General features: G+C 44.3%; 2 protein-coding genes across 2 annotated transcripts; both read right to left on the minus strand.

The window, feature by feature from the left end:
* Window positions 1–713: 713 nt before the first annotated feature.
* Window positions 714–12,523, minus strand: LOC131934039 (uncharacterized). Its single transcript, XM_059290454.1, has 7 exons — window positions 12,425–12,523; window positions 11,251–11,353; window positions 9,844–9,985; window positions 7,979–8,133; window positions 6,419–6,572; window positions 3,867–3,965; window positions 714–1,143 (listed from the first exon to the last, which is right to left on the minus strand). Exons 2-7 carry the CDS (start codon window positions 11,327–11,329, stop codon window positions 969–971), a joined length of 804 nt encoding a protein of 267 aa, XP_059146437.1. The 5' UTR covers window positions 11,330–11,353; window positions 12,425–12,523; the 3' UTR covers window positions 714–968.
* A 1,506-nt stretch (window positions 12,524–14,029) lies between these two features.
* LOC131934036 (intraflagellar transport protein 20 homolog) lies at window positions 14,030–17,021 on the minus strand. The gene is made up of 4 exons (XM_059290452.1): window positions 16,874–17,021; window positions 15,533–15,618; window positions 15,244–15,347; window positions 14,030–14,821 (listed from the first exon to the last, which is right to left on the minus strand). Exons 1-4 carry the CDS (start codon window positions 16,998–17,000, stop codon window positions 14,740–14,742), a joined length of 399 nt encoding a protein of 132 aa, XP_059146435.1. The 5' UTR covers window positions 17,001–17,021; the 3' UTR covers window positions 14,030–14,739.
* Window positions 17,022–17,459: the final 438 nt, after the last annotated feature.

Genomic DNA, 17,459 nt, shown 5'->3' on the forward strand with positions numbered 1-17,459 from the left:
CACTTTGCTGTAACAAATTGAAATGTTCAGATCATTTCTTCTTCTTCTTCGTTCTTAATTTTTAGTGTTGGGAGGGATCGAACCTTATCTGCCAGAGGGTTTGAACTCGAGACTTTTTTTTTCGAAATTATCAACCATGAGCTTTGCCGACTCGACAATGCTTCCATCACAATTAAGGATTACGTGTCAACTGGTTATGCGCCATTGACTCCGATTTCAGCCTGCTTTTCTTTTTGGATTTGCTTCCATAGCCTTTGTCCAACCAAGAACAAACTACAAGGCAGCAGTTGTTTGATTTTGGAGTTGTCTCTCCTAGAAGAGTGGCTGTCCCCAGCTAACGAGCCTCATCTGCCCGAGTCAGATCATTTAATTTTGTAATAAATATTGTGTCTACCATTCCACAAGAGCTATCACTTCTAACCAAATAAAGACAATATCCTAGACTGCATTATACAAACTTTTATTTACATTGCCTCTCAGAATAAAGCAATTCAAAAGATATGTCATACACAAGGGAACACAATTTTTTAAATTAATAAAAACTATTCTAAATTAACAATAGAAATTTATTCTCTTAAAAATATATAATTATTATGAAACCTTTTTTTAAAAAGTAAAAGGTAATAAAGAATACCATATCCTCATTAAAAAAAAAAAATTAAAAAAAAATTAAAAAAAAAAAAAAAAAAAAAAAGAAAATATAAAAAAATTAACTACATTTGAGATATTTTAAAAAAAACCCACTGGGTTTAAAAATTAATCATGCAAATATAATATTGAGTGCATTTCTTCATTAATCTGATTGTGATTATACATCAATGGCTACAAATCATACATAGCACGCAAAGTTTTAGGAAAGTCAAAGGACTGTAAGAGGCTGACCATTTTAAAGGGTTGACGGCTAAATGGGTTAAAGACACGGTACATCTGCTGATGGCATGGACAACGATTGACGACGAATGAATGGGTCAGAGGCTAGCAATGATGAGACGGCTGACGACAGCGACAAGGATGGTGAGGGGGACGATGCCAGAACTTTGAGAGGCGGTGCCAGAGATAGTGCGGTCCCGAGAACGGTATCTGGGATCACATCTGCTGACCGCTACCACAGGGGACTGGACTTGTGCTGCCTCTAGACAATCTCTGAAATATATACATACATACATTATATATATATATATATATATATATATAGCCTATATATATATAGCCTATATATATATATAGCCTATATATATATAGGCCTCTACTCACCTCCCTCGCCACACACATAGGTCTCTACTAATCCCCTACCCACACCCAGGCCTCTACTCACCCCCCTCTCCACACACACCCTCTACCTAGGCCCCCCACTCACCCCACACCTAGGACCCACACTCACCCCGCACCTAGGCCCCCTACTCACCCTCCACTTAGCCCCCCCCCCCCCCACCTACTCACCCCACACCTAGGCCCCCCACTCACCCTCCACTTAGCTCCCCCCACCTACTCACCCCACACCTAGGCCCCCTACTCACCCTCCACTTAGCACCCCCACCTACTCACCCCACACCTAGCCCCCCCACCTACTCACCCCACACCTAGGCCCCCTACTCACCCTCCACTTAGCACCCCCACCTACTCACCCCACACCTAGGCCCCCTACTCACCCCACACCTAGGCCCCCTACTCACCCTCCACTTAGCACCCCCACCTACTCACCCCACACCTAGGCCCCCTACTCACCCCACACCTAGGCCCCCTACTCACCCCACACCTAGGCCCCCTACTCATCCTCCACCTAGCACCCCCACCTACTCACCCCACACCTAGGCCCCCCCACCTACTCACCCCACACCTAGGCCCCCTACTCACCCCACACCTAGGCCCCCTACTCACCCTCCACTTAGCACCCCCACCTACTCACCCCACACCTAGCCCCCCACCTACTCACCCCACACCTAGGCCCCCTACTCACCCTCCACTTAGCACCCCCACCTACTCACCCCACACCTAGGCCCCCCCCCCACCTACTCACCCCACACCTAGGCCCCCTACTCACCCCACACCTAGGCCCCCCCACCTACTCACCCCACACCTAGGCCCCCTACTCACCCCACACCTAGGCCCCCCACCTACTCACCCCACACCTAGGCCCCCCCCACCTACTCACCCCACACCTAGGCCCCCCACCTACTCACCCCACACCTAGGCCGCCTACTCACCCCACACCTAGGCCCCCTACTCACCCTCCACTTAGCCCCCCCCCACCTACTCACCCCACACCTAGGCCCCCTACTCACCCTCCACTTAGCCCCCCCCCCCACCTACTCACCCCACACCTAGGCCCCCTACTTACCCTCCACTTAGCCCCCCCCCCCACCTACTCACCCTCCACTTAGCCCCCCCCCACCTACTTACCCCACACCTAGGCCCCCTACTCACCCCACACCTAGGCCCCCTACTCACCCTCCACTTAGCCCCCCCCCCCACCTACTCACCCTCCACTTAGCCCCCCCCCCCACCTACTCACCCTCCACTTAGCCCCCCACCTACTCACCCACACCTAGGCCCCCTACTCACCCTCCACTTAGCCCCCCCACCTACTCACCCTCCACCTAGGCCCCCTACTCACCCCACACCTAGGCCCCCTACTCACCCTCCACTTAGCCCCCCCACCTACTCACCCTCCACCTAGGCCCCCTACTCACCCCACACCTAGGCCCCCTACTCACCCTCCACTTAGCCCCCCCACCTACTCACCCTCCACCTAGGCCCCCTACTCACCCCACACCTAGGCCCCCTACTCACCCTCCACTTAGCCCCCCCCACCTACTCACCCTCCACCTAGGCCCCCTACTCACCCCACACCTAGGCCCCCTACTCACCCCACACCTAGGCCCCCCACCTACTCACCCTCCACCTAGGCCCCCTACTCACCCCACACCTAGGCCCCCTACTCACCCCACACCTAGGCCCCCCCCTACTCACCCCACACCTAGGCCCCCTACTCACCCCACACCTAGGCCCCCCCACCTACTCACCCCACACCTAGGCCCCCCCACCTACTCACCCCACACCTAGGCCCCCTACTCACCCCACACCTAGGCCCCCCACCTACTCACCCCACACCTAGGCCCCCTACTCACCCCACACCTAGGCCCCCCACCTACTCACCTCACACCTAGGCCCCCCCACCTACTCACCCCACACCTAGGCCCCCCCACCTACTCACCCCACACCTAGGCCCCCTACTCACCCCACACCTAGGCCCCCCCACCTAGGCCCCCCCACCTACTCACCCCACACCTAGGCCCCCTACTCACCCAACACCTAGGCCCCCCCACCTACTCACCCCACACCTAGGCCCCCTACTCACCCCACACCTAGGCCCCCCACCTACTCACCCCACACCTAGGCCCCCCCACCTACTCACCCCACACCTAGGCCCCCCCCACCTACTCACCCCACACCTAGGCCCCCTACTCACCCCACACCTAGGCCCCCTACTCACCCCACACCTAGGCCCCCCCACCTACTCACCCCACACCTAGGCCCCCTACTCACCCTCCACTTAGCCCCCCACCTACTCACCCCACACCTAGGCCCCCCACCTACTCACCCCACACCTAGGCCCCCTACTCACCCCACACCTAGGCCCCCTACTCACCCTCCACTTAGCCCCCCCCCCACCTACTCACCCCACACCTAGGCCCCCCCACCTACTCACCCCACACCTAGGCCCCCTACTCACCCTCCACCTAGGCCCCCTACTCACCCCACACCTAGGCCCCCTACTCACCCTCCACTTAGCCCCCCCATCTACTCACCCCACACCTAGGCCCCCTACTCACCCTCCACTTAGCCCCCCCCCCCCACCTACTCACCCTCCATATTTAGCCAGCTCATACTCAACAAGCAGTCTGAAGTCCTCACTACATTTGATGTAAGCTTGAGCAATACAGTTGGTATAAGGGGCCATCACTCTGAAAATAGAGCAATACAGTTGGTAATAGAGCAAGACAGTTGGTAATAGAGCAATACAGTTGGTATAAGGGGCCATCACTCTGAAAATAGAGCAATACAGTTGGCATAAGGGGCCATCACTCTGAAAATAGAGCAATACAGTTGGTATAAGGGGCCATCACTCTGAAAATAGAGCAATACAGTTGGTATAAGGGGCCATCACTCTGAAAATAGAGCAATACAGTTGGTATAAGGGGCCATCACTCTGAAAATAGAGCAATACAGTTGGTATAAGGGGCCATCACTCTGAAAATAGAGCAATACAGTTGGTATAAGGGGCCATCACTCTGAAAATAGAGCAATACAGTTGGTATAAGGGGCCATCACTCTGAAAATAGAGCAATACAGTTGGTATAAGGGGCCATCACTCTGAAAATAGAGCAATACAGTTGGTAATAGAGCAATACAGTTGGTATAAGGGGCCATCACTCTGAAAATAGAGCAATACAGTTAGTATAAGGGGCCATCACTCTGAAAATAGAGCAATACAGTTGGTATAAGGGGCCATCACTCTGAAAATAGAGCAATACAGTTGGTATAAGGGGCCATCACTCTGAAAATAGAGCAATACAGTTGGTATAAGGGGCCATCACTCTGAAAATAGAGCAATACAGTTGGTATAAGGGGCCATCACTCTGAAAATAGAGCAATACAGTTGGTATAAGGGGCCATCACTCTGAAAATAGAGCAATACAGTTGGTATAAGGGGCCATCACTCTGAAAATAGAGCAATACAGTTGGTATAAGGGGCCATCACTCTGAAAATAGAGCAATACAGTTGGTAATAGAGCAATACAGTTCGTATAAGGGGCCATCACTCTGAAAATAGAGCAATACAGTTAGTATAAGGGGCCATCACTCTGAAAATAGAGCAATACAGTTGGTATAAGGGGCCATCACTCTGAAAATAGAGCAATACAGTTGGTATAAGGGACCATCACTCTGAAAATAGAGCAATACAGTTGGTATAAGGTGCCATCACTCTGAAAATAGAGAAATACGGTTGGTATAAGGGGCCATCACTCTGAAAATAGAGCAATACAGTTCGTATAAGGGGCCATCACTCTGAAAATAGAGCAATACAGTTGGTATAAGGGACCATCACTCTGAAAATAGAGCAATACAGTTGGTATAAGGTGCCATCACTCTGAAAATAGAGAAATACAGTTGGTATAAGGGGCCATCACTCTGAAAATAGAGCAATACAGTTGGTATAAGGGGCCATCACTCTGAAAATAGAGCAATACAGTTGGTATAAGGGGCCATCACTCTGAAAATAGAGCAATACAGTTGGTATAAGGGGCCATCACTCTGAAAATAGAGCAATACAGTTGGTATAAGGGGCCATCACTCTGAAAATAGAGCAATACAGTTGGTATAAGGGGCCATCACTCTGAAAATACAGCAATACAGTTAGTATAAGGGGCCATTACTCTGAAAATAAAGCAATACAGTTGGTATAAGGGGCCATCACTCTGAAAATAGAGCAATACAGTTGGTATAAGGGGCCATCACTCTGAAAATAAAGCAATACAGTTGGTATAAGGGGCCATCACTCTGAAAATAGAGCAATACAGTTGGTATAAGGGGCCATCACTCTGAAAATACAGCAATACAGTTAGTATAAGGGGCCATTACTCTGAAAATAAAGCAATACAGTTGGTATAAGGGGCCATCACTCTGAAAATAGAGCAATACAGTTGGTATAAGGGGCCATCACTCTGAAAATAAAGCAATACAGTTGGTATAAGGGGCCATCACAATACAGTTGGTATAAGGGGCCATCACAATACAGTTGGTATAAGGGGCCATCACAATACAAATGGTATAAGGGGCCATACAGTTGGTATAAGGGGCCATCACAATACAGTTGGTATAAGGGGCCATCACAATACAAATGGTATAAGGGGCCATACAGTTGGTATAAGGGGCCATCATACTGAAAAGAAATCAACCTCTGAAATATTTGGTAGGGAGCAGGGCTAGCAAACATTTATTGTTGAAGAGGAAAAACACAAATTATTAATGATGAGAAACGGTTATTTGAAGAACTGATTGAAGTTAGTAGGAGTTGTAGTCTGTGGGTTATGTGAGGTTCGTACACGCAAGCACACACAGACACGCAAGCGAAAACACTAAATTACAAAAGCAGACACACACAATAACACACGCAGACAGACACACAAACACGCACACAAGCACAGACACACAAGCCCAAGAAAAAGCACAAAATTACATTCACAGACACACACACACATACACACACACACACACAAGCACAATAACACAGCCACACACAAACAGACACAGACACACACCCAAGCAGACACTATACATACACACACACAAGCACAGACACACAGACACACGAAAGCACAGACACACACACACAGACAGACACAGACACACTTACTTGCACGATAAAGTCTTCGCCTTGGCCTCGTCCCACTTCTCCACGGCGTCTTTCAGCAACACCACGTCTGAGTCCTTGATGAAGTCAGTTTTACACTGCTCTTTAGGGACCACGCAGGTGTCCATACTCTTCTCGGGAGGAAACATCCTTTCAACTACATGAGGGGGGGGGGGGGTGTGAGAGGTAAATGTGTACAAAAAAATGTGGGTGATATCAAGTGTGTAACTATATGTGTGTGTTGGGGGGTGGGGGAGATTTTTTTTGGTATTATAACTAGCAGAGGGAAGATTGGCTCGGGGGGGGGGGGGGTGGGGGTTGTATGTGAGTATAGAAGAGAAGGGAGAAACTTTAACTGATTGGTGAAAATGGGGGTAGGGTAAAGACGCTTTTTTAATGACGGTGGGCATCAGGTTTCAAAGGAGATCGCAGTGACGTGTTCATTAGTCGTGTGGACATATTGGACAGGAGGGGTTACTTTCTTAATATTTTTTATATTAAATATATAACGATTCAATACATTTAAGCTAGCATTCAGATGCCTTAAATTTATGATTATTAAAACAATATACGGACGTATTCAATATTTAATCTTGCTGATATCGCGGTTTTTTTTTTATCCTTGCCTTAAATTAACCGTACCCACAAGTTTAACCCTAGTGTTGTCCTTAATCGAGACTATTTCTACTACCAATACACCATAGATCTCCACCACAGCCAAAGTCCTTATCCCGCCCACGATTCCAACAGAAAAACAAACAAACAAAAAAACATGCACTCGTACTGTAAATCTTGCCGGCGTTTCATAAGAACACAATTTTTTTTTAAATTACTGTCATGAGAATTATGATCATAAACAAATTCGACAAAATCATAAGTATTTAAATTAATCGAAACTATGAGCGTACATAGTGTAACAACCATTAAAAAAGAGCCATTATTATGATAACAGCAATCATAAAAAAAAGTCAGTCACATTAATGAGTACAGCAATCACAGAAAAATCAACCACACTAGTCAGTACTGCAATCATAAACAAATATATCTTGATCATGAGTACAACAGTTATAAACCAATCTACCACAATTATGAATTTATTTTATAAACAAATATACCACATTCTTGAGCACAAAATATTTCCTTAAACATGAATACTACAATCATAAACATCCACCCCAATCATCAGGGGGGGGGGGGCGCCAAATTGAAAGTTTGAGGGGGGGGGGGGGGTGCAAATGAAAAGTTCGAGGGGGGGTGCAAATTGAAAGTTTGTCCCCGGGCGCCAGGAAGGGTAGGTTGAGACGCCTCCGGAACAATCATAAACATCCACACCCAATAATGAATACCACAATCATAAACATCCACTCCAATCATGAGTACTACAATCACAAACATTACTCAATCATAAGTTCTACAATCATAAACATCCATCCCAATCATGAGTACTACAATCATAAACATCCACCCCAATCATAAGTTCTACAATCATAAACATCCACCCCAATCTTGAGTACCACAATCATAAACATCCACCCCAATGATGAGTACTACAATCCAACTCACGTAACGGGAGGTAACTGTTGCAGAAGTGGAAGCCAGCGTAGCGCCAGTCGTCCAGGTCGGGGAAGAATTTGTCGTAGGGGGGGATGTTGAGGTTGGCCACCTTTTCCCTGTGACCCCGGACATAGCCCACACACTTGATGAACTTTTCAAAGTCTCTGTTGGCATTCAATAGAGGTGGGTGTAGGAGGGGGGTGGTGTGGTGGGGGAGGTATATGCTGGGGGAGGTGTGTGGTGGGGGGGTATGTGGTGGGGAGGTGTGTGGTGGGGGAGGTGTGTAGTGGAGGAGGTGTGTAGTGGTGGAGGTGTGTAGTTGGGGAGGTGTTTAGAGGGGGGGGGTTGTAGCGGGGGCGTGTGTAGTGGGGGAGGTGTGTAGTGGGGGAGGTGTGTAGTGGGGGAGGTGTGTAGTGGGGGAGGTGTGTAGTTGGGGAGATGTGTAGTGGGGGAGGTGTGAAGTGGGGGAGGTGTGTAGTGGGGGAGGTGAGTAGTGGGGGAGATGTGTAGTGGGGGAGGTGTGAAGTGGGGGAGGTGTGTAGTGGGGGAGGTGTGTAGTGGGGGAGGTGTGTAGTGTTGGAGGTGTGTGTAGTGGGGGAGGAGTGTAGTGGTGGAGGTGTGAAGTGGGGGAGGTGTGTAGTGGGGGAGGAGTGTAGTGGGGGAGGTGTGTAGTGGGGGAGGTGAGTAGTGGTGGGGTTTTGTAGTGCCGGAGGTGTGTAGTGGGGGAGGTGTGTAGTGGGGGAGGTGTGTAGTGGGGGAGGTGTGCAGTGGTGGAGGTGTGTAGTTGGGGAGATGTGTAGAGGGGGGGTGTAGCGGGGGAGGTGTGTAGTGGGGGAGGCGTGTAGTAGGGGAGGCGTGTAGTGGGGGGGTTGTAGCAGGGGAGGTGTGTAGTGGGGGAGGTGTGTAGTTGGGGAGGCGTGTAGTGGGTGGGGGGGTTGTAGCGGGGGAGGTGTGTAGTGGGGGAGGTGTGTAGTTGGGGAGGTGTGTAGAGGGGGGGGGGTTGTAGCGGGGGAGGTGTGTAGTGGGGGAGGCGTGTAGTGGGGGGGGGTTGTAGCGGGGGAGGTGTGTAGTGGGGGAGGTGTTTAGTGGGGGAGGTGTGTAGTGGAGGAGGTGTGTAGTGGGGGAGGTGTGTAGTGGGGGAGGTGAGTAGTGGTGGGGGTTTGTAGTGCCGGAGGTGTGTAGTGGGGGAGGTGTGTAGTGGGGGAGGTGTGTAGTGGGGGAGGTGTGTAGTGGGGGAGGTGTGTAGTGGGGGAGGTGTGTAGTGGGGGAGGTGAGTAGTGGTGAGGTTTGTAGTGGTGGAGGTGTGTAGTGGGGGAGGTTTGTAGTGGGGGAGGTGAGTAGTGGTGGGGGTGTGTAGTGGGGGAGGTGTGTAGTGGGGGAGGTGTGCAGTGGTGGAGGTGTGTAGTGGAGGAGGTGTGTAGTGGTGGAGGTGTGTAGTTGGGGAGGTGTGTAGTGGGGGAGGTGTGTAGTGGGGGAGGTGTGTAGTGGGGGAGGTTTGTAGTGGGGGAGGTGAGTAGTGGTGGGGGTGTGTAGTGGGGGAGGTGTGTAGTGGGGAGGTGTGTAGTGGTGGAGGTGTGTAGTGGGGGAGGTGTGAGTGAGGGAGGTGTGTAGTGTGGGAGATGTGTAGTGGGGGAGGTGTGTAGTGGGGGAGGTGTGTAGTGTGGGAGGTGTGTAGTGTGGGAGGTGTGTAGTGGGGGAGGTGTGTAGTTGGGCAGGTTTGTAGTGTGTAGTTGGGCAGGTTTGTAGTGTGGAGGTGTGTAGTGGGGGAGGTGTGTATTGGAGGTAATGTGTAGTGGAGGAAGTGCGGGAGGAGTGTAGTGGTGGAGGTGTGTGTAGTGGGGAGGTGTGTAATGGGAGAGGTAATGAGTACTCACTTGCACTGTTGCTTGTAGCGCATGAGCCCCAGGTTGACATCCTTGTAAGACCTCCCTATGGTCTCGCTGAGGGTGCAGAAGTCCTCCACCGTCTCCCAGTCCATGTTGATACCCACGGTCACGTCAGTCACAGTAGCCACGCCTGTGGGAGGGGCATTTAGATGTTCGTCACATGTCACATTATAGAACACACGACAGCAAACTTGAAAGTCTCGAGTTCGGATCCCGTGCTCTAGTCTTTAAGACGTCTCTGAGCCTACTCAGCTGTATCGGGTACCTGACTCGGTGAAAATATAGGCGGCTGGGCATAGTGCTGACCACAATATACTTTCATATACCGAGGTCAAAGAAGAGGTGAGCTCTACTTCGCCTGCCCCATGGACCGTTTGGTCACGTTACAATTTGACACGTGTCATGCCCGAGTATGTTAATGGTACTTGACAAAAATTATGTAAAATCTCGGCAGGTTTCAAACTTTGCTAACTCTAATGCTGCTAAATCAATTCCTGGACCTAATCTTAATGCTAATTTGGCGTAAACGAAACGCAATGTTGGCTAGTTGGCTTTTAAAACTCCCATTAAAAACATCTCCAGTGGTGTCAGAGGGTGAGCTGGAAAGGTAGGGTAACACCAACCAAAATGGTGACACCCATCTAGATGACATTAACCAATATGGTGACACTAACCAAGACAGTAGCACCAACCTAGATGGTGACACCAACCAAAATGGTGACACCAACGAAGATGTCCCCCGACTTTGTGACACATGGTAGACCCTTAGACACCTTTGATTTGTAGAAGAGACTACTACCACTTAAATACCAACGCACTCATTGACATTACAATTGGCTTTAACGATCGCTTGATGCTATGAAAACATCCTACATACACTAATATCTATTGCTTACAGTATCGAGGATATCAACAGTCATAAAATATCTGCCACTCTTGCGACAACAATAGCGTAGCGAGGGGGGACATATGTCCCCGGGCGCCGACCTTAGGGGGCGCCAAAATGGGTTGGAAAAATAAATTGAAAGTTTGAGGGGGGGGGGGTGTAAATCGAAATCATGGGGAGGGGGGGTGCAAATCGAAAGTTTGAGGGGGTGGGGTGCAAATCGAAAGTTTGAGGGGTGGGTGCAAATCGAAAAGTTTGTCGCCTCTGTGCGACACCCCTGGAACTGCTTAGTCTGTATGTTGCCATGAGAGCCGGAATGTGCAGGGGCGTGGTTGGATGACATCCTATAACAAGAACACCCCACACCTGGATTAACTAAACCGACCCACCCCAGACCTGAAGTAACCTACCAACCCCCTCTCCCGTCAACCCTATCCCAGGAACAACCAAACCTTCTATCAACCTACTCCCACCCTCCCTTCCTACATCGGACATGTCCGGGTACTTACAGAGAAGGAAAGTGAAACACCGGAAGTAACATGGAACCGGAAGTTTACGTTTCCATCTTGTCGTGATGTAGGTCACCATTTTACTCGTCGTGGATCGTCATGTCTGGAGAGAAAATAAATTTTATTGCGCTAAATTGAGCTAAATCAAAATCCTTACAAAATTGACCTAAACTGTAATCAAAATCCCTACAAAATTGACCTAAACTGTAATCAGAATCCTTACAAAATTGACCTAAACTGTAATCAAAATCCTTACAAAATTGACCAAAACTGTAATAAAAAAAAGGGCGTGGTCGAATGGTAGAGCATATTTGGCATTATTTGCTAACCCGATAGTCTCGAGTTCGAATCCTGGTTCAGGTGCGTGAAAAGTCCCTGAGGCCACCCAGCTCTGATGAGTACCTTAAATCACGTTAGGGATACTAAAGGGGCTGGACATAGTGCTGACCACATTATCCCTTTAAATGCTGAGGTCACAGAAACAGGTTAAATCTACTTCACCTGCCCCATGGACTGTCAGGTTCGAAAGGAAAATCTACTTACTTAACATATAGGAAATTAAACTTCTAAGCTATTCTCTAATAACGTGTAGCCTTATCCCAACTTAAAGAACAAGGTTACCAGACTATACTACAAAATAAATATTGCCTAAATGGTGTTTAACGTGTTACAAAAGGATTATCCCGATGCAACTGCTACAATTCCACCTTTACACAGAGCATTAAGCGGATAACGTTTCTCACTTAGATTATCACCATTATAATTTAATATACTTTTTAGTACCCTGATGTATGTAACAGATACAGGCATCTGTTGGGAGTGGGGCACTGCCTGAAAGAAACCCTGATTTATAAATTTCAATAAAAGCCAGTTGTCTATAGACCAGGTTTACATTATAACTAATAGTCAAGATCTATTGGTAGATCTAGAATTTATATCTAGTCTAGATCTAGTATTCTATCTAGTAGTGAACCAGAACCTGATACTAGATCTAGAATCCAGATCTAGATCTAGATTAGACACCTTCAGTGTAGATCTAGATCTAGCTAGACTCTAGATCTCCAGATCTAGATTCTACATGAAACCATTTTCTCCCTAAGTAAACCATAATAGAACAGTCCAAGACGACACTGGAAACTGCTCATTAGGCTATTGTTCATTATAAGGAGCTTACCTAATAGGGAATGTGATTATAATTCTCAAGGAAAAATTGATTCGAGAAAATATTGAATGTTTATCTCTTTCCAAGCTAAACAACCAGATGCGTTCTACACAAGAACTACTGACGTAAGCAGAAGCGATGGCATAAAATTTCGGGAATGGCGTCATCGTATTTTGTCAATGTTATAATTTTATGGTATTTCCTTTTTGTTTTATAATAGAAAAAATAAATTCCTCCCCGGCGGGGAATCGAACCCCGGTCTCCCGCGTGACAGGCGGGGATACTTACCACTATACTACCGAGGAGCTGAGAAGTGACACAAAAGACAGAATACTTGGCTAATAATTATAGATAAAAATCTGAAAAATGATGAAAAAAATATTTCCTACACACACAGTCTTGAAACAGAAGTAGGCCTACTCTACTTTACCAGCCCCCTGCACCGCGAGTTCCGGAAGGGTAATCTACTACATGGGACCGCACCGGGTGACACCATTTAGGGGGAAGACACCAAGACAAAAAAAGCAAAATATATAGAGAAAAATGAGAATTCCACTAATTTAAGTGATTTGTTCGAGTGTTAAATAGTATTTTAAGAGGTGCAAACCGAAAGTTTGAGGGGGGAGGGGGGGGGGTGAAAATCGAAAATTGAAAGTTTGTCCCCGGAAAGGGTCACTACGCCTCTGGGGGGTGACACCATTAAGTGCCGCACCGGGTGACACCCGACTTCGCTACGCCACTGATTAACGGTTGTCTTAATATTATTTAACCTAAGAGACATAATAACTGTAACTGGTTGTTTTTCTTTTAAAGTATATATTTTTTACTTTACAGGTTGGTAATATTCCCAAATCAGTCAAAACAAGTTTTATTTTTTTTTATATCCAAGTAACGTAATCGTGTTTATATCACTATTCGGTGTGAAGTTTGAATTACGTCCCTTGGGCCATGAACTGCTTGTAAACAAAACAAAACTTTCTCTTCTACAAATGGACGCTACTGAGAATAGTTTTGAAATTATTCGAGAGGCCCATCAAATTTTTTTTTTAAATCACGCACAATGTTATTAAAATAAACGTCAACATTTTTTAAAATCAAAAATGTTTGACATGCTTTCCGAATCAGCATTGTAAAATGTACTGAGACATCATCTTTTGTTTCACACAGCAAATGGCAAATAGTATGTTTTAGAAAAGTATTTTTTAAAAAGATGTCTGCATCAAATTCTTCATTTGAGATCATTGCCACTGTGAATATGAGTAATGTTTAATTGTTTTATAATTTGATGTTTGACCTCCCTCTGTTATATATGAGGCTGAGCCACCATTAACACTTTGTACCGACACAACACACACATTAAACAGCACACACATACACAGATGGCACATTAGGTAAGTTTTGCCTGTCATCACTCCTGGGACAAAGGCAGCTGACAAGAGCTTTACAGGGGTCTCTGTCCTGGGCTAGTCTCTCCAACTGTCCCCAGGTGTATCCAATCTTCTTGCTGTCTTCTTCCAGGTCATGTAAATTCTCCATCGAGAGATCCATTAACATTACACACATGAAATTGCAACACACAACACAGTACAGCAACACATCACCAAACAAAGATTTGATGAAATAAAAAATAATTTTATTTGTAGTAATAAGTATCACAGAATCAGCTTTTCTGTACACAATTCCAGTACACATGTTCACATTCATACACTCCCATTCTAAAATCCACTCTACACATATGCTGCTACCTGCAGCAACAACCATACCACACACATATTCTAGCACACATCTAAACCAAAACACATCTCATAGATTCATGACTAAGTGTGTTTGTACACACCAGTACAAATTACCATCTCCACTTGTACACACTCACCCTTGTACACACCCATGTTTGTACACAATAACCTGTAGTAGGTTGCAGTCTTATGTACAACAATCTTATGATAAAAAATAATTTCATAATAAAAACTTAACCAACAAACTTAGACAGAATTGTAATTCTACAATAGTTCTCAGAAACATTAATCTTATCTTTTATTTATGTGTAAACTGTACTGCCAAAAAAGGAAATTAAAGGCAGCTTAAGCTATCAAAATATATTAACCTATAATTATTAGACATTTTTTTAAATTTACTAATTTGATATAAAATTAATAAATATCAAATATAATTTGAATAGTTTAATTTAAAGGAAATAGACAATGGTTTAGCTTACTTCGGCAGTAAAAACTAATGACTGGTCTCTTAAATCAACATGGTAACTAGTAAAGTACACATGGTAGAGTTTATTTAGGTGACTAACAAGAAACACAACAAGAGTTAACTGATCACTTCTGTAACACCAGTTGTTCAATAAATTCATTTTGTCCGGCTTCCTCTTTTGTTAGTGAATCATGTTGGATCCTCAACCTGGGGGTAGAGATAGGACAATTATAGACACAGGTGGAGGAAAGTGAGCAACAGGCATGTGGGGGTGGGGGAGGGTGGTAAAGTAAAGGGAGATGGTCTTGTTGTGAGGAAGAGGCACAGAACTTTGAGTCCTTTACACAAACAATATGTTCAAAGAAATACTAAATTATCCTACTCCTAAATGTATGTTGCTAATTATAAAAAATTATTTGTAAGTTTTTTTTTAAGAATCTGTTTTGCTTTGTCTATGACAGTCAAACAAAAAAAAAATAAAAAAAACCCACTGACATATTAACTAAATGAAAATATCTAATCCTGCTATTTGAAAATACAAAACGGAGATTAAATATTATGTATGTATGTCATTTTTGTAAATAACCAAGGTTTACAACAATTAAAATGTCTGAATGACCAGGGCTCACCTTTCTAACTGCATTTTCTTCTCTGTGATAAGAGCAAGGAGTTGTTGTTGCTGAGATTCCCTTTGCTTGGCTATAGACTTCAACAAGTTACGAGCTCCTATTGCCTGCAACACATTTTATTGATTGAACAGTATGTCACATAAGAAAATCAATGTGTAACAAAACACAGTTGCAATTACTGACCTTTTAATAACATTGGAGAAATAATAATTTATTGACATTGTTGTATTGTCTCATATTGAATTTGTCAGTATTGTGTTAAAAGAATTTTAAAACCCTAACAACTTACTTTCATCTTTTCTTTTTCGACTTCTTTGGCAACAGAGTCCACCATATCAATGAAGGTTCCAACTATTTTTTGGAAGTCTCCAATTCCTGGGGTAGTTTTTTAAAGATTAAAAAAAAACATTTTAAGCCATTTACACAATGTTTTTTAAGCTGTTACAATGTAAAACAAAAACAACTTATTATGGATAAGCTAACAATATTTATGGAAAAAGCGAGTATTATTTAACTTTTTAAATCTTATTTAGATACAGCTTACTCTTTTTAAAAACAGAATTTTGTAAGACAAACAGTAACAGTGACAATAAGTTATTTTACAGTACATTTATGTTCAACACAGACTATTTCTTAACTACTAAACCGTTGGCAGGGAAAAAAACACCCTATGTATATAGTCAAGTTTAATAATAATAATTATGGTTGATTTTCAAAGATATGCGCTTAAGATTTTTTTATGAACTATGAAATAGGTTTGACAAGTAGTAGAAGCAACAAAAAGATTATCTTCAATCCCACTCCGCTATTAAAGTGCTTGAGTTTCTGTGAAGTTAGTATTTTTTAAGTAGGTCTTATAGTACTCTTATACCTAATCAATGATTAATTGATCTAAATTAAACCATTGAGTAAGATAAATTTGAATCAACAAAAATATTAATAATAGAACGTATTGGTAGATCTAGATATAGGTCTTTTAACTATAAACTGAAAAGATGGTATTACTAATTGTTTTCAGTCAATTTTTCTTACACCATGCTAGATCTATAAGTAAAAGTGTAGATTTAGTAGATTTGAGATCTAACACATCCTAAATCTAAATCAGTGTAGGGTAATCTCACGATGTAGCATCAGTTATTATTGTAGAATGGTAAAGCAATAAAAAACCATGGCGTAGTCTGTCATGCTGTTCTGGAAACTACCAGAAGCCAGAAGTACTGTTAACCATATTTTATTTGGCACCATATTATTTTTAATACATAATGATAATGTCTAAAAATTTGCATAGATTGCTTTTAGTAAATTTAGTTGCATTTTAAATACTGTTTTGACACATTACTGGATAATTTCCGACGAGTATTATGTCATGAGATTACCCAGTGTAGCCTAAAGTCTAAATCATTCTAACTAGAAACTAGATCTCTAATAAATCTCATCTAGATTCTAGGTCTATTCTAAGATTCTACTAGAGATCTAGATCTAGTTTAGATTCTAGAGCTAAGTCAAGTCTCATTTTTTGTTGGTGTGGTTTAGTTTAGAGTAGTTTAGAGTTTAGAGTTTTTAGAGTAGTTTAGACTTTTAGATCTAAGCTCTAAATTTAGTTTGAAAACATAATATAAAAAAGACTCACGGTCAACGAATTCTTTACATTCTTCTTTTAATTCTTTTGTCTGTTGTGCTACTTCTGGTTCTAAAACTCGAATCTTGTTAAGTTCGTCAAAGTGTAAACCAGCTCGCGATAAAGCTTCGTCAGCCATCTTGACGTTGGTATGCAAGCGGGTATAGATAAAGCTGTTTGATTTTTCATTTCGAAAGAATTTTTTCATTCAGAATCTTTTAAATGTACGTTGTATTAATTTGCACACTCCACTTATCATAAAACAATCTATTTTTAATCAATTGTTTATATACCAATATAAAAATTGAATTCGAAAACACTATTATATTAACAACACTCATTTTTAGTAGGCCTATTTTTAGAACTAGATCCAAATGGTTGTTTCCCAAATGACTTTGAGTTAGTAATCTAGTTTCAGGCTTCACTAAGAAAGGTGTCGTCTATAAATAACGTCACATTCGTAGGTGGGAGGGAGGGGGGGGGGGTCCGTACTTTTGTGACGGTGTGTGATGAGGGGGAGGGAGGGGGGGGGGGTTCAGATGGTGTGACGTCACGTATTTGCATTAAAAACGAGCTTTAGCCGTTATTTTGCGTTTTA

The sequence above is a fragment of the Physella acuta genome, unplaced genomic scaffold, assembly GCF_028476545.2.
Source record: "Physella acuta isolate Inbredline_101_S28 unplaced genomic scaffold, ASM2847654v3 ptg002720l, whole genome shotgun sequence".
NCBI classification, from domain to species: domain Eukaryota; kingdom Metazoa; phylum Mollusca; class Gastropoda; family Physidae; genus Physella; species Physella acuta.

Coding starts and splice junctions, on each gene's coding strand:
- LOC131934039 (XM_059290454.1), bottom strand. CDS start 11,329: ATGGTGACCTACATCACGACAAGATGGAAACGTAAACTTCCGGTTCCA. Junction 9,986..11,250: donor GTGTTTCACTTTCCTTCTCT/GTAAGTACCCGG, acceptor CCCCTCCCACAG/GCGTGGCTACTGTGACTGAC. Junction 3,966..6,418: donor GCGAAGACTTTATCGTGCAA/GTAAGTGTGTCT, acceptor CTCTATTTTCAG/AGTGATGGCCCCTTATACCA.
- LOC131934036 (XM_059290452.1), bottom strand. CDS start 17,000: ATGGCTGACGAAGCTTTATCGCGAGCTGGTTTACACTTTGACGAACTT. Junction 15,619..16,873: donor ATGTAAAGAATTCGTTGACC/GTGAGTCTTTTT, acceptor AAACTACCCCAG/GAATTGGAGACTTCCAAAAA. Junction 14,822..15,243: donor AAGAAAATGCAGTTAGAAAG/GTGAGCCCTGGT, acceptor CTCTACCCCCAG/GTTGAGGATCCAACATGATT.